This window comes from Pagrus pagrus (genome assembly GCF_965226575.1).
Source record: "Pagrus pagrus genome assembly, chromosome: 18".
Classification (NCBI taxonomy): domain Eukaryota; kingdom Metazoa; phylum Chordata; class Actinopteri; order Spariformes; family Sparidae; genus Pagrus; species Pagrus pagrus.
In genome coordinates, this window is record NC_140202.1 from 10,808,306 (window position 1) to 10,834,994 (window position 26,689).

Sequence of the window (26,689 nt, forward strand, 5' to 3'; positions counted from 1 at the left end):
ATCAAGACGTCATATAATTGCAAGTCAAACCTCTTAGCAGAATTACCCGTAATTGCTGCTAACTGTAGCTGACATTAGCTTGATAGCTCAGTTAGCTAAACATCCAGTGCCCCTATTTGCTGACTCTGCCTGGACTGGGAGCTCAGAGCAGCAGGCGAGTGTTGGTGTTGTTTACTATCGGACTATTACTTCCTGAAGTAAGTGGAGTAAGTGGCTCGGGGCTACCTTGTTAGCATGCTAATTTCAGTAGATATCCCTGCAACATAACACATACTGTAGACATATTTGCCATATTGTCAAAGCTGTTGTTTATTTTCACCTTTCTGTTAGTAACTTGAGTGACCAGTAAAGATGCACGATTTTCTAGCGAGGAACAGTCCACATTTCACGGACTCTTTAATTGTGACCACTTATTTTACCTGCACAGCTTCTATTTAGAAATGCCATTTCACTAAGTTTCCCAGCTCTATACAAGATTACAACTTATTGTTGCTATATGTTGACCTTGCAGGGTAGGTAAACCCTATCCCACAATAAAAGTAGGTGAACCAAATTTAGATGTGTTTACTTTCTACTGCTTCTGTGCACATGTCCAAGCTAACAGTAGCCTGGCAGCAAACTTAACTATTCCCATTGATGCAGAGCACAATTACTGTACCTCAGATTTAGCTCCCTGGCTTTGTTTTCTGCTAGCAGGGCCAAAAAGGCAGTGTGGCTGCCAAAGGCTTGGAGAGTTTGGCCACACTCAGCCCTCCTAAGTCAGCAATTGGTGGTTCCTTGGACCACTGTTAGGGCTTGGGTGGCTGCTGTCACCGGACTTTCCCAGCATGAGAGAATGGCATGGTTCAGCTGTCACTAAGGGTCAGCGGGGAGAGCTAGCACTCTCGCTGGCCAGCCAAAACATCTAGCATTCAGCTAGCCTCAGCTGCTAACAGTGCCCATGTTGGCAAGAGTGGACGAGTTAAATATAGAACTATACTTTTAGCCTCAGTGGCTCGAGTCAAAAAGAGCAGAGAGGGGGACAATGGAGGATGAGTGAAAAGATCTGGCCCTGTGACAAAGCACATCACACCGCACCTCTGCCTTTCTCCTCGCTGGGCAACGGCCCCTTTCAACCGCTGAGAGGGAGCAGAATAATGCCTGCCTACCTCCACCTCCCCCTCCTTTCATTTTCATTCTCACACACTCTTCAACTGACTTCTCGATAGGATAGGAGGGAAGGAAAATGAGAGGTGTGTTTGAGACTGCTACGCGGAGCAGAACTGGATAGGCTGTGGGAGTGAAAGAGGGAGGGAGGGTGAGAGAGAGAGGGAAGTTACAGTGCTCTCTATCAGTCTCTCTCTGACCTGAAGAACTGGAAGGAGAGAGAGAGAGAGAGAGAGAGAGAGAGAGAGGCGAGAGCTTGAGATGGCTCTTGGCACAACTGAGTAGCCAGCAGACACCACAAGTGGACCACACAAGCCAGAGGATATCAGTGGATACTTGACTGCCTTTTCTCGAGGATTACACTTGGTGTGACTATTCATTCGCTCAAACCTGGGGACAGCGCAGTAGCAGGTAAGTCACTTTCTGCTAATGAAAGAATTCTTGTTCTCTAACCAGAGGCAACCACATGCCTCTGGCAAAGCAGAGCCTCTCAGCTGTTCTGCTTTCAGACTGAAATACAGGAAATAGCTCAGGTAGAGCACAGGTGCTTCTGCTTCACTGTCACCACTTTGTGAAGCCAATAAAGGGCATTGATTGATAGAAATCCACTGGCTTGGCTTCATTTCAGCTGTGGTTAGAGCTTTTCTCCACTATATGAATGAAGCAACTCTTCCCCAAAGTGTTTATACTTTTTATACATTCAACTGACGTGGATTTGGAATTGCTCGCCCATTAGAAGACAAGGGACCACTCTTGGTGCTGTTAACGGAGATCCAGATTTGGCATTGTGACAGAGTCATGAATCAAACATAACTCCATGAATTACATCTTATGTTGCTGTATGAATAAGACCATTTAGTGTGAGGGCTTTTGTGCTTTGCGTGTGGGAGGAGAAGCCCACAACTTCACCAGATGACTGGGGATGATGGTGCACTGAGATGAGAGGGAAGTAATGCAGTTTATTAGCCAGTTAAGGCACATACTCACGCAACTTTTGCCCTCAACTTCTTCTGCACACTAGTGTACACACACAAAGTACAAATAATCACACACAGTGCTGCTCAGCATTAAGAAGCGTCTGAGGCCTTCAGGAGCTGCAGCAGGATGTCATCTTTCATCCTGAATATTTATGGATGTGTATGTAATGACGCCAAAGTGAATTCCATTTCATCCGCATGAAGTCATCAGACACATGGCTCCGGCTAGCTGCTGCCCATTTGTCAAGGCTGCATCACTTTGCCTCAGTAAGCCCAAAAGAAAATATGAAATGTATCTCACCCTCAATAAGGGAATGTAACGCAGGTGTGGCTTGCTTGCGCTGCTTGTCAAAGATCCTTTCTGTCAGTGTCCAGGGGCTCTGTGCAACCTCACCCTTCCTCCTCCCACCCTCTCCAGCTGATGTGGCCCCTGTGCACTCACTGATATCACCGCCGACACAAGACAAAGAGAGCTAGCGGGGCCGATATTACTCATTAACATTTTTGCGCTCGGTCCAGTTTTATCTAAGCTCATCCGCTCCGGCTCTGCACAAGTCTGCAGGGCTCATTCAGCCAAATGGCCACTGGAGAAAAAAGACAGATTTGTGAACTGGGCAGTTATCAGTCGCCGCTTGTAAATGAATCAGTCCTACTGTAAATCAATAGTGTGCTCCCTGTTTGAACTGAAAGCAAGCTGGCGAAGCTTGGGTGTTTGCCAAAGCAGCATTGATTTGAGATGCACTAAATGTGTCACTGGCTTACCTCATGACATTACTATGACTCTATGTCACTTGAGTTGCTCATGCAGCAGGGTGACATACTGTAATTTAGCTGAGAGTTGTGGCGGTAGTCTGAACCCGAGATTCTGAGGAGGAACAAACTGCGTTTCTGTATCTAGTGCTTGCAGCATGTTTGCAAAGCATTGGTTGACACAAAGAAAGAAGAGGATAGATACCAAATAATTTGACTGAGTAAAAATTGAAACATTTTGCAAGAACAAGACAGCATGCGTCAAAGCCGAGCTGTTTCAAAAGCACTGATTCCATTATTCTTTGACACCTTTACGGTCTCCTGCACATTTTCAACTCACTGACCCCACTCCTGTCTTGCTATGAATGTGTGTCTGCGCCTGTGTGTTGAACATGCGTGTCCGTGGCTAATTCGTTTGAAGACATGTCTGTGTGCATGAACACAAACACAATATAGTAAGAAGGTGGAGCTCACTGTGGCCAGTTAGCGGGTGTCTTCCTCCCCGTACGTCTGCGGGGCCTCAACAACAGCTGTCACTGACACATGCACAGCTCCAGTCGTATAAGGGCCTCTAGTACTTGAATTCCAAAAATGCAGTTTAGACACATTTGGATATTTCGCAGAACAGTCAGTGGTACTTATAACTCATGTTCCCTCGGTTTAAAAATAAGTCCTCAAACGCCATGGCAACCCAAGATCTTCTCAAGATCACTTGATACATGGTGAGCAAGATGGCACAGTGGATTGACTGGTTCTTGACATGTAATTAGAACAGATGAGGTCATTCTTGAAGTTCTCGTGCAGTGGAAATATATCCTGAGTGTCGCAAATGGTTCAGGCTCATCAGAGTTTATTGGGCTCTAACAGTTAATTAGCACATGAATCATGCATTGCACCACTCAGTGGCAGACTCAGGATGTTTGAGGGGCAGAAGTGAAAAAAATAAAAAGGGCACCAGCTGTATGCGGTGGGGCACCAGTGTGCAGCAAGTTGTGATACATTTACAGTGAAGAGAGGGCACTTCACTATGTGTTGTCCACACCCTAAATGGCACTTCCACTGGAAGGGCACCATAGAGGTCTCTTTATCACGTGTCCACTACTGGAAACCCCAGTGGAAACTTTACCATGTTTTCTCCACTGGAAGGACACCCTAGAGGACTCTTTACCATGTTTTCTCCACTGGGAGGGCAATCTAAAGAGCACTTTATCATGTTTTTTCCACTAAAAGGGTACCCTAGCGGGCACTTTATCAAGTTTTCTTATCTGGAAGGGCACCCTAGAGGGCACGTCATCATGTTTTATCTGCCATAGGGGCATCCAAGGGGGCACTTTTGCTGCCTTTTTTTTCGAACATGGGGCCACAGGGGGGCCATATCCCCCCTGCATCCCCCCTGACTGCGTCTTTCTGAGCAGGATATTCTTACTTTAGTTTGATGAGAGAGACATTTTAAATTCCACAGAAGGGATCGATTAGTTGATCTCAACAGTATTCCCACCCTCCCTTCACATCCCATGCTTTTCTTCTCTCATCTATGCTTTTTGAGGGGAAGTGACTTAATCATGAATCTTCAGTGAACTGGTGTGTGATGATGACAGCAACCAAAAGATCTCATCTGTCCAGTGATGTAACTGTCGTGAAGGGAGAAAAACAGCCTATGTTTACTGAAAGCACCAAGATGAGTACGGCTGGTCTCTGTGGATGATTGTCCGTTGGCACTGAAGACCAAATGTCACACTGTAATCTCACACAAACTGTCAACGAGACAGAGTTATTCAATCCACTGCCGTCTTAGTCTTTAGTCCCACCGGCAACAATGCATTCATTGTTCCTATGATAACCAGCTGCTATTTTTCTCTCAGAAAAAAGGTACACGACAGACAAAAGAGCACAGTCACTGTAGCAACAGAAAACAATACAAATGCTCACCTACAAAACTGCAACGGTTAGTGGTGGTGGTGGAGATTTTGGAATTGGATAACCAAATTTGGATAGTCAAATATGTAATTATCATTGCAAGCAAACGAGAGTGTGACATCTTCAAAACAGTTTCCACCTGATAAACTTGTTAAGGTGCATTATGTAAGAATCGGCCACCTGTTTAATTCATACTCAAAACGAATGGCTGGGAGGCACCATATCACCAAAGTAACGGCTAACTCTTTCTAACTGCAGCTGCCGTTAGCTAGTAAGCTCAGTTAGCCGTGTAGCAGGTGGTACAGTGGCTGACTCAAGTATGTCTGGACTGTGAGCTTGGAGCAGTGGGGAGTGTTGGAGCATTGGACCAGCGGGGCTAGCTTGTTAGCACGTTAACTTAAGTAGATGTCTCTGCAGCACAAATCATAGACCCCTTAGACATAACTAACACTAATATTTCTTCACATTCTGTTGATGATCTAAGTTATTTTTTTATATGGTTCTCCTTTTACCTTTGTTTTGGTCTCCACCAACCTCCTTGGAAAAAAAACATGTAGCTCTTTAGCGTGCCAGATATTCTTCTCTCTTCATCAGCTAGTTGCTAACTTTGTCTATCATTCGATGCTGTTCTTAGTTTGCAGTTGGCTTATCAGAATTGGTCTGATAACAAGACTATGAATCTGTAGTCATTTGTCTCTATTAGCTAAATGCTAATGCAGACATGACAATATGCTCAAAATGACTAAATTGAGGACTTCACTCTCTGGAGACCATTTATGTTTGTATAAAATTTCATGGCAATCCATCCAATAATTGAATAATATCTGAAATATTTAGACCCACTGACTGACAGACTGACATACATTGCCATCAATGGAGCCATTCTTCAGGCACGGCTGCTAGCAATGGGTTAGTAAAAGCATAAAGACTTAACCATGCAGTAAAGTATTGAGGCCTCAAGTGTAAGGTGGTAATGAACGTGTTCTTTTGGGCAAAGCAAGAAAAGCAGAGGTGTAATACCCCAAATACAGCCATCATTAAAGGGTAACTCCACTAATTTTACTCTTTAAAATGTGTTTACAGGTTTTGGGGCGTACTACTGCACATGTGAAAAAGTAGTATACAGAAAAAGCCTTTTGTGGCTCCAGAGGAAGCATGTAATCTGATAAATTGCATTGATGATAGCCAAACTTACTGCCAAACGATGTTTTTACAATTTTTATCACTACCAGCCAATAAGAAGACAGAACTGAGGAGTGCTCGCAGTCTACATATAAACATAAAGATTTTAATGTACAGTCTATGGACAGGGCACATCAGTGACACATTACCTGACATGAGTATATAGCAATTGTACTTCCAAAAAATCAGTTAACTCTTGAGGTGGTAACAGTGCAAAGGTGCCAATGTAGCTACAGTGACAAAGTTCCTCATAATATATGAACTACAAAAACAGAGTGCCATTAAAACAAAGAGTCTGTCCAATCAAAACAATACATTTAACTGATGAAAACTCATCAGTGGCATGCTAAAAGGCCCAACATTTCTACGCTGCACTACACAAGAACCCCAAACACGGATTAGTCTTCCTCTAAAAGACAATATGGGACCACTAGCCAACAGAGAAAATTAAATCAGTGGAATTTTGATCTTGTAGGCATTTAGACGAGAATTCAGACAAATGGCTGACTCCATTACGTTGTGTCAGATCTAAGACAGCTTCATCCATATGTTGTCTTGCCATTTCTATTCATAGAACAGCCAGAACTCGATCTCCTCCTTGATGTCAATGCCATAAAGATGGTCTCCACTCAAGAATCTGGTGCTTGATAAGTTGGTCTTGGTTTACAGACACTCAGTAGATGTTACATGGGGAATTGCTCCGCCTTTTGACGCTTCGACTTGTTTAACTCTTAAGAAATAACAGATGTGTTCATTATTCCCTTCATGTATGCTTATTAAACCAATTACAGACGCAGATGAATCATGTATTCCAGCAGCTGCAGCCATCCATATGTTCGGAGACAGTATGTCGCTTTATAACACTGAGGGTGGCATGTTGTGTGAAGGATTACAATATGCATCAGAGACTCCCACACACATCAATATGCATTATGCGCGCCTCAACTTGTAAAGATTCGCTGATGCTCCAGTGAGTAGCACAGGGATCATGTAAGTTCATAAAAGTGAATATTTAACAAAGCGCAAGCACAACCATCAAATATATGTCATGTTTTATAAGTGACTGATCCAGGAACCGAGTCTTTTATGAAGCAAAGCAAACAAGTAAGACATTAATGTGAGAAATTATGTGTAGAGAAGTACCTTCATTCTCGGTTTGCTCATTATTGAAACCTTAACTGTCGAAGCTACGGTAGGCTGCAGTGAGAGGATCAGGTTAATGTGACATCAGGAGAATACTACAAGATGAAACCCACCACTGACATTTTGCTCCAGTGCTGCGTGCCAACGTTAGAGTTATTGTCACTATTAGGTATTAATAGACGCCAAGATGTCAGGAAGACAAGCTGTGAATGTTTAAGTTTCGTCCATGAAGACTGTGGAAGACTGTTCAATTTACTGGAAAAACACTCCTGAAAAGAGGAATCTTCAGGGAATGTGTGCAAGTCTGAGTCAGTGTTGCTATCTGATGTCATCCATCTCTGCCTAAAGCCTCTTGAACACGGCTGTTATGTAAAATCTGACCCCAGAGGTCACTGGCCGTCTAGGCTGGAACACGCTGTCCATCAAACTCCTGGAACAGACCACAGCTTTGTACCCTCCCAAAGGGAATAATAGGTGCTTACAAAACGTTCAATATCAGATGGATGACTTGTAGCTTCGGATCTCATCCAGTTTTGATTGAAATTCCCATATCTTGGCGCACTAGTGTGTTTTTCTTGTCAGGACGGGAGAGCTCCTCAAGCGTGCTGCATTTTATCAGTGTCCTCTGGCAGAACAAACTGCCAAACGCTCGCATGCAAAGAACATTTCCCACTCCTTATTTAGTCACATTGGGTTTGTGGTGTGAATATATCAAACTTGCTGAATCAAACAAGTCATTTTTCCTATAGGATTATAACATTATTTGCAGCTGCTGTCCTCATTCCTCATCTCTGGTAAATGAATTTGGCCACAAGTCAGACTTTAACCTCTCACTTTTTCTCTCTGTGAGAATAACACGCCGCAGTGCAATGTTCAGCAGTATTATAGGCTGATATATTAGGAGATTAAAGTGTCTAAGGAGAAAAAACATGTGTGTTGCTATTATAGGGCTTGGGTTAAGGGTGCCAGACCCCATCATGCTAATGTTCTTGCTAGAATTTTATAGATCTCTAACTTGAATATCTGTACATGAACACACACATTTTCAAGTATCACAAAACCTACTTGAGTATTTTTTTTTCTTAATTAATCAATAAACCCAAAGGTGATATCTTCAAATGTCTAGTTCTGTCCCACCCACAGTCCAGAACCCAAAGATGCTCAGCTTAAAGATGCAATATGTAAGAATTTTAGTTGAAAACATTAAGAAATTGCCTAAAATATTGAACAGTGTGACATAAGTTCAATTTAAAGTATCACATGTTAGTTTTATGATCATGTTGAGTTAATGTGAATAAATTAAATAACTTAATTCTGATTCAATGAAATAGCTTAGTTGGTAGAGCAAGGGTCCAATGTACAGGGGCTTTGTCCTCGCTGGAGCAGCCCAGAGTTCAAGTCTGACCTGCAGCCCTTTGCTGCATGTCATCCGCACTCTCTCTGACCCTGTTTCCTGTCATGTCTCTGAGCTTTCCTGTCAAAAAAGCCCCCCCAAAAAGAAAAATCTTAAATAAATGCAGACTTATACATAGACCTTGTGTGTTTATTCAATTAAGAGATATAAAGTTAAGGGAACTAAAACACAATCTGTGTATAATAACTGTTTATTATTCAAGTATGATACATAAAATGAATGCACTTCAAATGAGTTATTCCTTCGCCTGTGATAGATCTCACGTCTATTTATTTAATTTATTCACATTGAATCAATGAGACTAAATGTGACTCTATGCACTGAACTTATGTAATACAATAAGATGGAAATTTACATGGGATTAAAATAATTAAAGTCACTGTTTTGATGTTCGCTGATTAAACATTTATTAAACACATTCATCAACTAATAAACTGAGTGTTTTGATTGTTATACTGAGCGTTCATCACTGATAATATCAAGTTAATCTAACTGATGTTACAGCCTTCTTCCCTACTGATGAACACTATTCTTGCATATGCAATTCTTGGACTAAATGTAATATCAGTCTGATAAGCCACACAGTGAACATCAGTGGTATTCACTAACTTGATGACCACTGACAAAATTTTACAGCCCCTTTTTTCACTTTGGAATGGAGGCACGTGTTTCGTTGGGGCCTATAAATACTTATATATGTGACAGCTGGACTTGCCCAAACCGTGTGATAGATTTGGGGTGCCGCTTTAAATTTAGGCGCAGGCCTTGACTGGGGCCTCGCTGGGTATTAGGCCACCCTTTTATATTTGAAGGCACTGTGGCATTGGATGCCGAGCAATCACTAACATTGTGCTGATCGTTTAGATGTCATGAATGTGTGAGTGGGCATTGTGGTGGGTTGGCGCAGACCTCAGAGTAAAGCCTTATTGTCTGCCAGCCATCTCTACTTTATTTTCCATAAGGACAACTGGGAATGTTGCATGTCAGACTGGAATGCAGGTCACGTGGCCTTTGGAATTCCCATATGTTGCTCTGGAGGATTCGCTACAATGAGACTGCAGTGACCAGTCAAGGTGGATCAAAGACTTGTCATCAATATGCTGTAACGACAAGCAGACTTTAATGACAAATTCTTGTCAAACAAAGTCTTGTCATCAATAAGAGTCTGTGAAGTTGTAGTGGTTATGACAAACAGCTTCAGCTGCCAAGGAAGTGTTTTATATGAATCCATCTGTGTAACTTAAAGGATAAGTACCGTTTTTTACAACCTGGACCTTATTTCTGGCAAAAGATATGGTCATTTACTCACCCAGATAACTTTGGTGTCATTCGGCGTCGTTCGGACGAAATTAGATCCAGTGTAGCGGCGATATATCCATATAATGGGAGAGACGGGGCAGCGACACACAGCCTCTATATAACGCATTATCTGCCACGAAACTAGTTAATTTCATCAATATTTTGTTACGATATGCTAGCGCTATTAGCCTCTGAGTCCGGGCTCGTCCGTTATCAACATCCGGGGTCAAACTAGCAGCAGCAGCTACAGGTAAACAAGGCGCGCTGTCGCGGGTGCGCGCGCAGCTCAGAGACGACATCTTCCAGGTCAGAGGTAGTAGATCAGCCTACAGACCCCGGATGTTGACAATAGACGAGCCCGGACTCAGAGGCTAATAGCGCTAGCGTATCATAACAAAATATTGATGAAATTAACTAGTTTCGTGGAAGATAATGCGTTATATAGAGGCTGTGTGTCGATGCCCCGTTACTCCCATTATATGGATATATCGCCGCTACACTGGATCTAATTTCGTCCGAACGACGCCGAATGACACCAAAGTTATCTGGGTGAGTAAATGACCATATCTTTTGCCAGAAATAAGGTCCAGGTTGTAAAAAACGGTACTTATCCTTTAAGAAAAGTTAAAGCTGCTATAACCTTTTTCTGATGATCAATAGTTTATATCAGCAATGGATCAATGAACAGGGTAGATCATAGTGACAAATAACCCAGCTCTGAGGTTTCCCGCAGTCCTGCAAGAGAGCATTTTAGGTTCTTTCAGCCCATTGTTTTGGTTTTATAAAAAGCCCTAAAAACCATCTGCAAGCTAAGAAACCTACTAAGCACTAGCAATGTTTGACAAAGTTAGCAGCTGATGCATTTTAGTGGACCATTTGCAAAAGGGGCTGATATTCCCCTCCTACATGTCTTGGATTTTAATATGCTCCTCATTATATCATAGCTCTGCTTAAATATACTGTAGGAGTCAAACAGTGATCCATTCATTCCTATGTGATCTGTGTGATCCCCAATGTGTTTGCAAAACTCTTCCTTTTTTTTTAGTCCACAATAGGCCTCAAGTTCCTCAGAAACAAGGTAGTTTGACAACATTTGTCAACATTTGTGTAGGAACCCTTTTTACTGACCTTTAATACATTGGTATTGGTCAGTGTAATACATTTAGATGGTGAGTTTCTTTATGCTTATAGAATTGGTATTGGTAAAGCTGTATAATAACCATAACTAATAAATTGTTGATAGATTTATAGTTAATTAAACTTAAGTTAATAGTTTTTTCTGTGTTAACAGACAATGAATTGGTTTCTTGAACATCACTTACAACTTGGCAATTCCAAAAAATGTTTATAGATGAACTACTGGTTAATAAATACTGTTTATTAATTTACAGTATTCTCAACATTAGCTGCAACTTTACGTTAAACAATTGCTTAGTAACTGGTTTATAAAGCATTTTATTGTTCGTTAACAGTGAAATAATAATACACTTAAATTGAATTAACTATAAATCCACCATTTATTAAATATGGTTATTATAAAGTGTTACTTTGTTATTTTTAGAATAACTTTGTTGCAGTCGTTGGGCTGTCAGTTATAACTCAACACTCCCACACTCTCCTGCCCGCTCTGTTGACCGGGAGTGACACCGTGAAACGAGGCGAGCTGTTACAGTAGCTCCTCTGGATTTTCATGGCATCAGCCCAGAAATTAAAAATAAACCATTGAGTGCCTAACTCAGCGTCAACCATTTTGACTTATTTAGGAACTCTGCCCGAGTCATTTACAGTACTGCACATGTTTCTATGTTTAATCACTCATGCCCCCAGTAGTGCCTGTTTTTATGCCCCCCACCACTGGGCAACTCCCTGGCACTGCTTGAATGGTGGAATAAACACTGTAGGCACTTTCGAATGCGGCTGTGCTATGACATTTGACTCAATGATAGTGAGCCCACAGCTGAAACTAATAGTTATGGATAGGAAAGAAGGCACTGCAATTAATCTCCAGTTAAGAACCTGCTCTCGTTGGAGCCAGTGTGCACTCACTGAACTCCCAGAACTAAGATAAGGAATGCACTTAATGTGTTGCTTCGTCAAATTTTTTTCTTTTCTGTTTGAACTGTGAGATGCATTCACTGTTATCTTGCACTCGTCCCTCTCATGTGCTTCGGTCATTTTCCTGCAAACAGGTGGGATTCAAAGAGACTGGTTTCAAGCATCATTAGGATTCACTGCAGTCTTAACTTCGCTGACCACTATTACCCAAGAAGAAAGACATTTTTCTTGAACTAAACCTTTGATGTAATCACTTTCAAACCCTTCAACACCGCATACCCTTCTGAAACAGCCTGTTCACTTTCATCACCTTGTTTTAATCTAGTAGGACTGACTCAAATGGTAATTAATGTTCTAACATGAGCTTCCCAGATTTCAGATTGTTTCAAAGAGATAAGTAGTTGTGTGTGTACATACTGTAGCATATATTGCACCATACATACTGTGTACAATGTGCGTGTACAGTTCATCACTACATCCAATCCTGTGCTTGAGAGAAAATACATGACATTTTGGCGAGCTTGCTCAGGATGTCTCAACATATGATTCAGAGGTCAGGGTGCTATGACATCACAAGGGTGCTACGGTGGGGATTTTTGAGGGCCAGGGGCGTCTTCTGTTTGCAATTAAAAAGCGCTGTTGATGTCATATCTGAAATCGATCACAGAGAGTGCACTCGCTGAGTGACTCAAGGCCGTTGTTTGAGAGCTTAAACAAACAGATGCCTGAACACACACAAACATATAGCTATAGACTTAAGCACATTCACAAAGAGAAAAACCAACACGTGCATACCTTATCGTAATGACCAACAACGCATGTTTGACCATTTACTGCAGTGATTCCCAACCGTGTGTGGGCCTACTTGTTTAGCTCATTTGAATAATGAATTAAACTTATTTTCCACACGTGTGTTAGCCAGGAAAATAAAAAAATAAACAAATAAATAGGATTATTAGCATGATAAAATGAATGAATAAATGGTTAAACTGTCAAACTTCCATTACTGCAAGTAATAGTATTACGAATGCAAGAGTGACCAAAGCGAGTTGTGTTTGATGACATCCACTTAAAAATTATGAACAGCCAACAAGGTTTGGGACCTCTGAAATAGTGCACTGCACGAGTTAACAATACATGTATACTAACTCAATGTTAGTCTCCCAGCTCGCTGTATGTTTAAGTAATCAAGGCTACAAAACAAGCATGCTACAGGTCACCTCAGCGTGACTTGTGCCGTTATGAATGATTAATGTAGTAAAATTAAATTTAGAGTCTGTCATCAACGGATTTATTTTCAGGATCTGGATAAAATGTTTGACTCAGATGTTTAATGTCAGCAGAGAAGGTTAGAGCACCCAGGAGTGCCACAAATGTGCTTCCAGACCATCAACACTCAGCGTGAGATACACAACCGTTGTGGAGACTGGGACGTGTCAGGAATGCACACACCGCCATACAGCACACAAACACAAACGCACACACACGCTGCCAGGTTATTATGGATCTTTATTCCAGATCTGGAATACTACATAGGACAATGTCATCCTGTGTATTTGTACTGCATGCTTGTGTTTGTGTTTGTGTGGGTGTACATGCCATTGTATAAAAGTGGGTCAGTAAGGCAGCGAATGGGAAGTAGCACTATAAGGAAATGGTAGTTGAGGCCTAACTCATAAAACATGTAAAGTAGGAGTATGTTCAGAGGATTCAACAAAAACAAATGTGTTTCTTCTGTTCTTGGTGCAGGTAGAGCATGAGGTCCAAAAGCGGCGGGTCGGAGAGCCCGGCCAACGGGTTGCTTGGGGTTCCACAGGCTGACCATGATGTCAGCCACGAGCAGGAAGTGGGTCTGCCCGTGAAGAGCCTGATGGCCAAAGTTCAGCAGATGGAGGGTGAGGATAAGATGGAGGTGGAGGTGATCTCTGACAAAGAGAAGCTACTGATTGAGCCCCCTGAGGTTGGAGAGAAAAGTGAGGACATCTTGGATCTGTCCAAGAAGGATCTGCTGAAACTGCTGGGGATCATGGAGGGAGAGGTTCAGGTGGGTTGGGTGTTGTGTCCCATTGTGTTTGGCATCTCTTTGACCTTTGACCTGTGGTAATAAGTAGGGCAACAACAATAATGAGGGAAAGAAAACATACCTACAGTGTGAAAGGCAACACAATCAGTTTGAATGGGAAGTGCTTCTGCTGTTATTGGATTGAGTTGGACTGCAATTTTCTGCACAATAGCTCTATCTTGTGGCTGAAAATGGCAGTTTAAGGTGCCAGAGAAAACAGGCAAGTGTGCCCTGTGTTTACCAAATGACTGTTTTGGAGAAATCTGGAGTTCATGATACACATGTGATAATGGTTTAGACACTCTGAACTGTAGAGTACAATTGAGCAGTTGTCCAGATGGAGTGAAAACACATTCCTCCTCTTCAAGTCTTAACACTGTATCATTTATCATTTATCTGTATATGTCTCTGTGATTTCAGGCCAGAGAAGATGTTATCTGCATGCTGAAGTCCAAGCCGACTCTCCCAGAGGCCCTTGAATCACGTTATGGCTCTGCGGTACCCGCTTCGGCCCTCCAGGCACTGCAGAGGGACGGCTTCATCACTGGCACTGAACCACACAAAAACAGTGTCTACCAAAAGCCAATGGTTGAGGTGAGTCACCGACTGTCAGTCACAGCAATTTTTCTCTTCAGCCCATTTAAATGTTTTTGATGTTATAAGGTGCACTATGTAAGTATTTGAGTTTAAAAACATTAAAATTAAGTAAAATCAACAACAGTCTGGGCAGGGTGTCTATGATAGGACCACTAGCTGCATGGCTAACTGATGCTAACTGCTGCTATTTAGCTGACGGCAGCTACAGTTAGCATCAGCTCGTGGTTATTCTGGCGAAATGCTGCCCCCTGTTTGTATGAATTCAACAGGTGGCCAATTTTTACATATTGCACCTTTAAGTAATTGCCCCAAGCTGCTTGTTGTTGTTATATGAGCTCTAAAAACATCTGAGAAACATTTACTTAATTTGTTTGGAATATTTCTCTCATAACTTCTTTTATTCTGAAAATCAGCTGTATAAATATGACAGTGCAGTTTAGCAATGACACTCCGGGACATCTTTCAGAAGCCTATTGCTACAAAAGGGTTTGGCATGTTGCACCACAGCAAATAAAATTCAGTTTTCATACGTCCATGGTCCTTGCATGTGTTTGTGTGTTTCCCTGTGTGTATGTGACAGTGTGTCTTTGCCTGTTCTCAGCTGGAGCGCCTGCAGGAGAAGCACAAGGAAACGTACAGGAGGATGCTGGGTCAGCTGCTGCTCGCTGAGAAGTGCCACCGCCGCACCGTCCATGAGCTGGACACAGAGAAGCGCAAACACGCAGACTACATGAACAAGAGCGACGACTTCACCAACCTTCTGGAGCAGGAGAGAGAAAGGTGAGGAGGAGAGGAGCTGGAGCATCCAGATTATCTGTGGAACACAGTTCAACATACATTAAGATACAGAAAAATAGCAGTTTGTAGAGGATAACTTTTTTTTTTTAATATAAGTGAGAAAGTCACCTATACAAATAGTACATGAGTCTTAAAGTATCTGATATTAAATGTACTTAAGTACCAAAAGTAAAAGTGAATCATACACATTTGGCTCTGATGCAGCATGTAATCTGCAAAATAACTACAGTTATCAAATAACTGTAATGCAGTGGAGTGGAAGTATGAAGTAGCAGAAAATAGAAATACTCAAGTACAAGTAACTCAATATTGAGTAAATGTACTTAGTTACATTACATACTAATTAGACAGCAAACATACAAATACTGGCAAAAGTGGACATCACATTTATAAAACCAGTGTGGACATATAATGCGTAACAAGTGAGCGAAACCAGGGAGAAATCATCATCAGAGAATGTGTGAAAGATGGCCTCCTCAGCCAAGTGACCCACCAGAGAGAGAAGAGAGGGGGAGGAGCTGGTTACTGAAGTGATAACCTCACATACCTTTGTTTGACAGAGAGGAGGGAGGTGGAGTGGAGCATGTAGGTGAGGAAGGGGTCAGGCTCTTCGCTGTGGGAAAGAGGGAGGTGAGGGGCAGAGAGGGGAGGAGACGAGGCCACTTGGTGGGGGAAGAGGAGGGATAGACAAGCGAAGGACTAAAGAGCTTTGAGGAGAGCAAATCTCCCATGACATCATCTGTGAAATGAAGTCATGGCTGAGGTTGCGACCTGGGCTTGTTGGTCAGGAGGAGACGAGGGATGAGAGGTTGGGTGAGGAGAGAAAGAGGATGTCCAACATCGGGGGGGGGGGGGTGGTTACATCACGTGTGCGTGGAGGGCCTCATGGAGATCAAACAAGCCTGGCTGTGAAGGCGTAGATGTGCACTGAATGTGTATGAGAGAGGGGGGCCCTACTAATTAACGTACTCACAGATGAAAGAGTTTAATTTGCCGTTGCTTGTTAGGGAATGTATTTTGTAGCAATTCCCATAACGCATCTCTGTCCATTCTCACACAATAATCCTGGGAGAGGGGGGTGTTGTAGTCATTCATTTTAAATTGTACATGTAGGCTAATAAGTATTTTGCTTTGCTTATTAGCATACGCAGTTAGCCAAGAGGCATTATAACATGTGTGCAGGAGCGAGAGCATCGTGAGGTACTGTATAACACAGTGTATGTATACATACAGTATAGTCAGTCATCTGTAGAGCAGACTAGACCACGTATGTGCTGCATTTCATGAACTGTCAAAACTTCAAACAGTTCATGCTCAACACTGACCCAGCAGAGGCACTCGATCCGTCTCTTCCCCGGGCTTTACTACAGGACACAGGAAACAGACCATGGAAGCTAAATCACCGTAATGACAGCTGAACTGCCATCACACACTGTGGAGAGGGCTGGGAAATGAGCAGCAGGCTTCAGCTTAGTATTATAGCTGGTTTCATGAGACAGGAAAAGAGTGTAGTCACGATTGAAAACATTTTAATAAAGAATTTGGACTTGTAAATCAATGTACTCATACCTAAATTTACTTATCTAGAGTAAATTTGAGTGTTATTTGAATGATTTATATGGAACTTGTGTTGTATGTGCAACTTACACTATTTGGGTTTTGTAAGGCTGAATAGAGTAGAGTGTTGTAAGACTGCTGAGGACTTTGTTTGACTGACATTCTGCTGAACTTGACACCTGAAGCGAAATATATACTTCAATGAGTACAGAATTAGAGCAGAGATCAAATCATGAAAGTCAACTTTGTGGTTTTCACTTTGACGTGCAGGCACATTTATGCATCTTATGATGTTAACAAAAGTAGTTGTCACGGTAAAGGTGGGCCTTAAGCAAATAGTGAGAAGAATAGTCTAGAAAGGGGCACCCCAGATGTTTCTAGTGAAAAAAACAACAATTAATATAAATTGGTTTATGTTGTTAATTCTTTGAGTGAAAAGTTCTTTAAGTAAAAATGCTCAAAATTCCAAGGATCCCTAATTATTCAGAGTCAAACTTTGCATAGATAGTCAATTTAGGTAACTTAGGATCCTAGTACCATTTTGCATCTAATGTATATACAATAAAATAGGTTGTATGCTTTTGGCAGTTTACTGTTAACGTCAGCATGCTAATGTGCCCTCAATGATATTTCTACCACGCTGATGCCGAGCAAGTATAAGGTTTCTGGCCTTGAGCAATTGTCAGTCACTTCCGTTCATTAGACATTAAGATGGTTATTTTTGTGCTTCCATCGTCAAACAACTTGTGGATGATACCAGAATTCATACTCTGGGGACCATGAATATCTGTAGAAAATTTCAGGGCAATCCAACCACCTTCAGTGTTTGACTTGCCATCCCTTGAGCCAAGCTGCTAGCATGGCTAATAAAAAAAATATGGAATCTAGGCTATTATGATCAAAACTTTTAAACATTAGGAACAGGAAGCCTCCACTTTGAAGCATATGGCACAAATCAAAAGTGAGCTACCACGTACTTTTACTTGATCCTTGGTTTGCATGCAAGAAAGTGATGACCTCCTTCTTATGCCAGGTAGTTTCCAGCAGGTCCCTTGGCTCACGCACAGGTCGGCCTCTGTCACCTCGAAGAAAACGTGGAGGGGATGAGCTCTGCGAGGTCTTGATTTGTCAGCACCCGCACTGCCCAGATTCTTCTATCTGTTGCCATAGAAGGACACAAAACTATGACTTAGAGTCATGAAAAGTGGGCGAGAGAAAATATGTATCCAAATCATAGATTAATTGATGAGATTACAAAAAGATTCAAAAATGCATGACAACATTACTTTCTTTGCTCAACCACAATAACGCCCGACACCTACACAGAAGCGTGCACATCTCTGCCATGTCTGGTACCGCTCTGTTTTGACATTCACTCTGTCAGGTGAGATGGAAGCGTGTCATCATCTCGTCTTTATCAGTGCAATCTCCTCCAGCCATCTGGGTGAGAGTGAAGAGAGAAAAGCCAAAGGTCTTGTGCCAAACACCTGCAGGAATGCAGAGGATGGGCACAAGAGAAGCCGTTTCTGACTAGCTATCAGCCATTAACACCTTCTCAAAGAGCAGAGCAATTTATATGTCAAGAAGTTAAGATATTTAAGAGACATGGTGGTATGTGTAATGATTCATGGAAGAAAAAGCTCCCATTCCTCAAGAGTTTCAAAGAGTGCGAAGTCACGCACATGGAATGAAAATGCAGACCTGAAACTTGAAACAAAAATGTTTGTTTTCTTGTAATTTTAAAGCCTTACCACAAAGACTCCACATTATTGAGCCATCCATCAGCAGATATTGTACACACAGTATATGCAGACCTATTATGGTTGTCTTTAAATAGTCCGATGCTTCTGATTTCTCTCTTTTAACACCACATCAGTCTTATGTACTGTACACTATCACTGACTCTCTTGCTGAACACGAAATGCTTTTTCTCCGTCAAGAGAGGTCATTACTGTACAACACAGTGTTTTGACAGCTTTTTGGCAGTTTGTGTCTGCTTCAATCCTCAGTTTCCTGACAGTGGAGGGCTGCAGTGCCTCTGAGCAAAATTCCCTAGGAAACATGGGATCTGATGAAAAAAATGTTCTTTTGCGGAGGATCGCACCTGTGTATTTGCTTAAGAAGCGTGTTTCTATTTCTTTCACACACACTAAGAAGCTGGAACCCTCATTCAAACAACTAAAACCTAAAACCTAAAATGCACTTCAAAATGTTAAAACTAAGAAGAGAGCTAAGCAGAGGCAAGATCCCTCTCTTGTTTTTCTGTGTTGCTTTATCAGAAGTGCTGTTTTCCTTGTGGTTGAGCATTAAGATTCATCGCTTTTTGCCACTTTGGACTGAACAAACTGTTCACAGCCAATTTGTTGATAATTATTTCCTCCTTGGTAACATAGCACAGGCTTGCTAAAATGTGGTTCCTGCATGACTGGACCACTGGAGCCAATTACGACTGACATCATGACTTTGACCTTTGCATGAAAGTAATTTTAGAGTGCCAATTTCTAGGCTATCACTGACATCTGACTGTGTCAGTATGAATTTTAAGAGCTGCACTCTGAGATCTGGATGGCTCCTTTGTACAGTAGCCAGACCCACTAATTCCACTTGGCAAGGAAGGCTGCTGGTAATATAAATCAGTGTACTAGATGTTTACTGTCATTTACAAACTGAGAATAAACATGTAGAGTTTCAAATTGAATTTGACTTGCAGGGAATTAGGGTTATGAAAAATGTTGTTTGTTATAAGATTGTCTGCATCTTTACAGTTTAATGCAAAGGTCAGAGCATAGCACTTCATAAAACTATTGTCACGGTTAAATATCCTCCCAGATCTTCTTCATCTCAAGGGAGACATCCAATTCAACCATATCTGGTTTCCTCATCACATGTAGACTTTGCAGGCAGCCCAGTTCAAGTCCAGTTTCCCCTCGAGTGGAACTACAGCAGACATTCTCTCCTGTCTCCTGTACCAGTGAGATTATTGCTTCCGCTCTGCAGAGGCAATATCCTGTGCACTTTGGAAAATGGAGATATAGTTTCATTTGCACCACAATTGCAACTGAACCTTGAAATATGTTAATATTTCTTCACTCTTTGTACTATCTTCGTACATTTTCTGAAAAGAAACATCTCCAGTTCTGTTATAGTATATATATTTTCCATCAAACATGTAATGTTTTGTAAAAGCATGAAAATTGGGGGGAGTTTTGCAAAACACTCCTCCCGTGGCAAAGGTCCCACCCCTTTCACAGTGTCCACAGCAGAGCAGCACAGACACTCTCGTACACACATCACTGCCTTATATGGATGAGGTGACATCACTCACAAGAGGTCCTGGTCATGCTCCACTGTATTTATTCACCTTTCATTGTCCTGATAACATTCTTGGAATGTGACGGTGGAGGATCTGTAGAAAAGGAGGCTACTTCTTTAGCGTTTTCACTGGATTTAATGTGATCCCAAAAGTGTTTATGTGACAAGAGCATCCATAGTGGGTAAGTTTTAAATGGGATTTGTTGTAAAGTTTCTGAGACGTTGTGTGTCCACAGTAGTGAGGCTTTTCCATGTTGTGCTGGTGCCTATATTAATTTGTTTGTTTTTTTTGCATTGCAAAAATGTTCTGGCTGAATTTTAGCATTTCCCTGGGTGTGTACAAGGAGAGGATGCAGCTTTGCATTCAATCTGCTTTGCATGCATTTTGTTGGAGCTGGACATGAGAATGGGCATGAGCAGCATAGAAAGAAGCTAAGAGAAAAGAGGACCACTTGGTGAGGGGGTATTGCTTAAACTTTCACTAGCAGTTTGTGTTCTTAGTCTCTATGCCAACAACACGGATGAAAATTGCAGAAGTGTTGGGAGTTGTAGTTTAGATTTCTGTCCTTTTTACTTGTTCTGCATAGTACAGTTGTACCATAGCATGTATGGTTTTTCTTTTATCTTACACTGTCTAAAGTGATCAAGTGTTCTGTCAACTTCTGTTTTCTCTCAGAGAGATAGAAATGGCTTCAAATGTTAGACTTAGTAGCCAAATATAATATTTTGTGTGGTTAAATGGTCAGTTACTGGATTTCTGTCAATGATAGTTGAAAAGTTTTTAATGAAAACTTATGTCTTGGGTTTGTATCTTGGGGATTTCTGTTTGGAGATGATCATTTCCATAAAGAGAGCACACTTTGACACTCAAAACTCTTATAAAATGTCTGAATAGATTCAGGATTTTCACTCGCTGCCATTGAAACATTAACTGAGATAAAACATTGCATCCTGGAATTCAAATTATACATATTTCCACAACACAATGGCAAACATAGCTACATTGTTACTGACTTTAAAATCAATAAAACACCAAACTAATCCTTGCCTTTGTTTTTCACTTCACATTGTAGACTGAAGAGGTTGCTTGAGAACGAAAAAGCTTACCAGGTAAGAAAGGAGAAGGAGCACTCTAAACGTCTGGCCAAGGTGCAAGAGGAGCTGGTCAAGTTGAAGTCCTTTGCCCTGATGTTGGTCAATGAGCGCCAGCAGCACCTAGAGCAAATGGACCAACAGAGCCAGCGGGTCCAGGAACTCAGCCAGCAGCTGCAGCAGCGGGAGCAGGCACTGAGTGAAGCCAGGGAGCGTGCTCAGGAGGATGGCCACAGGGTGCTTAGCCTGGAGGCTGAGCTTAAAGAGAAATCTGCCAAGTTCACCCAACAACACGAGGAGATGAGCGCCAAACTGGCAAGTCAGGAGATCCATAACCGTCAACTCAATGCAAAACTTTTAGGGCTTTCGCATAACGTGGAGGAGCTAGAGGAGAGCAATAGGGCGTTGAGGAAATCTGAGGAGGAACTGCAGGAGCTCAGGGAGAAAATCGGCAAAGGGGAGTGTGGCAACTCAAACTTGATCACTGAGTTGGAGAACTTGCGCAAACGGGTGCTGGAGATGGAGGGAAAGGATGAGGAGATTACGAAGACTGAAAATCAGTGTAAGGAGCTCAGAAAGAGGCTACAAGAGGAGGATACTAAGAGTAAAGACCTCAGGCTGGAAGTGGAGAAGCTCCAGAAAAGAATGATGGAGTTAGAGAAACTTGAGGGCGCCTTCAGCACAAGCAAGGCTGAGTGTGCACAGTTACACACTGCTCTAGAGAAAGAAACGGGCCTGACCAAAGAGCTCTCAGATGAAGTCGTAGCCCTCAGGATCCGAATGAAAGAGCTTGAGTCTTCTGAGCTCAAGTTAGAAAAGTCTGAGCTGAGCCTTAAGGATGACTTGAGCAAGCTGAAGTCACTGACTGTTGCTTTGATGGAAGAACGAAAGACCCTGATGGAAAGAATGCAGTCAGATGAGAAGAAAAAGAAGGATCTGAGTGAGATGGTCAAAGTTGAGCAGGGTAAAGTTATGGAGGTGACTGAAAAATTGATAGAGGAAAGCAAAAAGCTCTTGAGGTTGAAATCAGAGATGGAAACCAAAGTAGAGACTTTAACCCTAGAAAAGGGGGAGCTGAGCACTAAGCTAGCCTGCGAAATGGATAAAACTAAGGATCTTAGTTCTAAGGTCAGTCAAATAAAAAAGAGGTTGGATGGGTTCGAGCAGGCAGATAAGCTCTCAGTGAAGAATTCAGTAAAATGTGAACTTGGAAGAATGTCCGACCCCATTAAAAGAGAAGATAACAAAGTACAGGAGCTGACATTTGAAATTGAGCGCCTGAAAAATCGTCTCAAGCAACTTGAAGTAGTTGAGGGAGATTTGATCAAGACAGAAGATCAGTACGGCATGTTGGAGAAAAGGTTCATGACCGAACAAGACAAAGCCAACATTCTTTCCCAACAGGTGGAGGAAATGAGAAATCAGATAGCACGAAACAAAGCAATTGAGAAAGGAGAGGAGGAAAGCCAAGAAGAAGACCTCCGACAGCAATGCAAGAGAGAGGAGGTTAAAACCAGAGAACTACAGGCTGATGTTGTAGCGCTCAAGGAGAAGATCCATGAACTGATGCACAAGGAAGACCAACTTTCTCAGCTCCAAGTGGATTACTCGATCTTGCAGCAGAGATTCTTGGAGGAGGAGGAGAAAGCCAAGAACATGGGTACTGAAGTTTTCCATCTCACCAAAGAACTGGAGGTAGCAAAGCGTCACAGTCGGGCACTAAGGCCCAGTTTGAATGGGAGGAGAATGGTGGACGTTGCTGTGACATCCACAGGAGTACAGACAGAGCCATCGTCCACTGGGCCATCAGAGGAGGACACCCCAGCTGTGTTCATTAGGAAGTCAGTTCAAGAAGAGAATCACATCATGAGTAACCTCAGACAGAAGTGCCTGAGGAAGCCAACAGAAAAGAACAGTGCTATTGAGCGTTCACCTTCATCTGGCAGTGACCTCGGCAAGAAATCCTGGATTCCCTGGATGAGGAAAAAGGACAACACCCCTCAAGAGACCAACTTAGAAAAGCCTCTGCATTTTAATGGAAATCATTTGCCCTCTGACCTGACCATGTCCCATAAGCAAGGGCAGCCTTTACGCATCCGAGTAACACCAGACCACCAAAACAAGATGGCCACTCTTGAGATCAGCAGCCCCACTGCTGAAGACTTTTTCTCCAGCTCAGCTCCCCTCAGCCCCAACCCATCTCAACCTAAATCCAGAATCACAATCATTCCCACCTACTCTGCTCCAACCAACAAGAGAAAGTCCACCACTGGACCTCAGGGCCCTGAAAGAGCCAAGTCTCCAGTCACCATTACAACGATATCCAGAGCCAAATCTCCAGAAAGCAGCCGAGCACCCTCCTCTGCATCAGGAAGGCCCTTGTCCCCTGTCTCTATTATGACAGTGAGCACTGCTATAGTCCCTGAAGCGTCCGCCTCCCCAGAACCCCAAGAGATGACCATGGGCCGAGCTGTGTTCAAGGTTACCCCCGAGAAGCAGATGGTCCCAATGCCTATACGGAAGGGCCCCAACAACAATAGCATCATCACCACTGACGATAACAAGATCCATATTCATCTAGGCAACAGCATCACCCCAAAGATGGTAGTCAGACCAGTGGCTGCTGTAACAGAGAGCAAGGAAATGACCTTATCAACTGGGACAGTTTTACGCTCCCCCCGCCAAATTACCACCACTACTACCAGGAGCACACAGAGCAAAGTGATGAGCAGTATCACAATTTCCCCTGTCACATCCACCACCTCCAGACCCACACAAAACATGGTAAGGTTCCCTTCATACAAATTATAAAATGACATGTTTTCTTATTGATAGCTTTGGTTTAGTTTGTCCATTTCTTTGAGATTCCTGCCGAACTGCAATTTACTCGAGATAAGCCACAGATATTGTTGCCAACAGTTCATTGGAAGTACTTGCTGCTAAAGAAATCGGTAAAAAGTAGATTTGGCAAAAAGTAGTACCAACAAAAATTCCCTTCACCTCCACCTCCACCTAGGCAGATATCTCAAAAATTGGGCAAATGAAACACAAACTATCTACTTTGTTGAGCACCTTGTGAACGCAAAAAAACTTGTTGCCCACAATGTTGAACTATTTCTTTCAGATGCATCAAGTCTTTTTTTTTATTTTCTGGCATCAGTTTCAAACTCTCTATTACACATGCAATGTTTAATAAGGCAAACATATGTTCACTAACAGCTTCATCTCACACTACTAAGAATGCTAGATGAAGCAAAACTGTGTTGGTCCATCAGTGGACCTTATAATATGCTCTTTGTGGATCAAATCGATAGTGTGACAGAAATGGCCCCATGGGCAGGCCTCAGAACAGCAGAACTAATGATGTGGCATTTTGCCACTCTGCTACAATCATGCAGTAATTTATAGTTGTAACTGCGTGTTTACATTCACAAACAGCTATGCAGGGCTCATTGCCCTCTGGCTGACACAAAACACTCTTGCACCAGTAACAGCACAATGAAACCTTGCCTGGACAAGTGCCCACCCACTAGGTTTGAAGTGAAAGAAATATTAAATATTTACATTTTTCTTTCACACAGTTCTCATAGCACATATGAGCAGTTACGTTGTTTAGAAATTCAGAATTCCTTTTTTCCATAATGGGTTTTGCCCCTTTTCTATATTTACTCTTTATGTTCCCCTCAAGTGCTGCCCTGTTTTCATTTTCCTGCCTGAGAAACTGTACTCTTTCTCCCTATTGTCAACAGACTGGGCCGGATGCCCAGACACCTCGCACAGGACTGACCCGCATCCCAATGTCCAAGAGCCTGAAGACAGGGAAGGCTGTGCTGGGATCCCTGGGGATGTCGGGGGGAATGAAGCTAGAGTCACGAACTGAGAGTCAGTCTATGAGGATAGAGGTTAAAAAATCCACTGTGAATAGCAATACTTTACAAAATGGAGGAAAAGCTTGAAAGAATAGCACCAACAGAATAACTTTGTTTGTTCATATCTAAATATGATTCTTCAGCACTCTGGTGGTGCACAAATACAACTCAGTTATAGACAAAGAGGCATTTTAGTGTAACTAAACAAGCCATTCATTTCTCATTTTTGTAAAATGTTTTGTACTTCTCATATCCATTTCTGCCATTTAGATAGAAACATATTTTTACTATATTAACAGTGTGTATTGTGATGGGCATTTGGGTTAAATATTATGTCAAAGCGTGCTGCTACTAACTGCTTCTTGCTTTGAGTGGTTGTCTCACACATGAGAGGAGTTTGTTAAGAATATTTTATAAGGACACATTATAAGTCAAAATACTTGTTTTGATGTAAATTATGTTTATTTTTTTCTGTAAAGGATTTGTACTGAAATGTATTTTAAATAAATGTGATGACAAAGAGTAGTGTGACGTGCAAATTTATGTTGGAAAAGAAGAAAAACAAATATGGAGAGAAGACAGAGAAAATTGTGTTCAACTTTGCAGGCCAGATCTGTTGCATCTGAGTGTTTCATCCATGCACTTGTCGTAAGTCTTGCTTTTACAACTTTACATAGGCAGTACTCTTTGAATCTTCTATGCCTACTCTCAGATACTATGCCAGGCAATGCAGTCTTTGACCAAGGGAGTTGTTTAATCCAATGAGTTTTATTAATTTTGTTATTTCAAATATATTGAAGCAGAAGCTCAATGTACAGATCTAAGTTCATGAGCCTTAACAAAATTCCACATAATTTGCAAAGTCAAATCAAATGTATTTATAAAGCAGATTATAATGTGCATTTACCAACACTTTTTGTAACTTCAATTAAATCATTACTCATCATTAAAACAAATTGATAACAAAATTGAAACAATTTTATCATTAAATTAAGAATTAAGGACACTCAAGTGCGGCTGTATTTTAATACCACTGAATTTACAAAAAGTGACATATCCATTTACGCTTTGAAAACCTGCATTTACATGAACCCCAATCTCTAAATTCTCCAGAAGTTGTTCACCATTAAAGAACTAGATTTCTTTCTCTGTATTCTTTGTTTTGCATTACATTATATAATGGACATTTGAATTTTCTGAATTTGATGAGCAAAATTAAACAAAAGACTTACCATGGTAAATCAAATTTTAAACTTGCATGACTTGAAAATACCTGCTGGAAATCTCAAAGAGGGGGATTGAAGCCACTTAAAATCAAATAGGTAGGCTTTGTGGTTCCAAGTAGCCTAAATTTTGAATGTCAGAGGTATTTAAATTTCAATCCATACGTGATAAAATGTCCCAATAGGCTGTTAAATTGCTTATATTAAATTTTTTGTCGATTTTTTGCTTCCATGCTTGGATTTCAATTGTAAAACTGTAATTAACACTTCCTTTTACTATAAATATCACATCAGAT

General features: G+C 41.8%; 1 protein-coding gene across 1 annotated transcript; it reads left to right on the forward strand.

The window, feature by feature from the left end:
* Positions 1-1,389: 1,389 nt before the first annotated feature.
* LOC311274347 (filamin-A-interacting protein 1-like) lies at positions 1,390-25,692 on the forward strand. The gene is made up of 6 exons (XM_084381961.1): positions 1,390-1,557; positions 13,633-13,927; positions 14,366-14,539; positions 15,144-15,322; positions 21,283-24,085; positions 25,051-25,692. The coding sequence occupies exons 2-6, from the start codon at positions 13,640-13,642 to the stop codon at positions 25,255-25,257; spliced, it is 3,651 nt and encodes a 1,216-aa protein (XP_084238087.1). The 5' UTR covers positions 1,390-1,557; positions 13,633-13,639; the 3' UTR covers positions 25,258-25,692.
* Positions 25,693-26,689: the final 997 nt, after the last annotated feature.

Coding starts and splice junctions, on each gene's coding strand:
- LOC311274347 (XM_084381961.1), top strand. CDS start 13,640: ATGAGGTCCAAAAGCGGCGGGTCGGAGAGCCCGGCCAACGGGTTGCTT. Junction 13,928..14,365: donor TCATGGAGGGAGAGGTTCAG/GTGGGTTGGGTG, acceptor CTGTGATTTCAG/GCCAGAGAAGATGTTATCTG. Junction 14,540..15,143: donor ACCAAAAGCCAATGGTTGAG/GTGAGTCACCGA, acceptor GCCTGTTCTCAG/CTGGAGCGCCTGCAGGAGAA.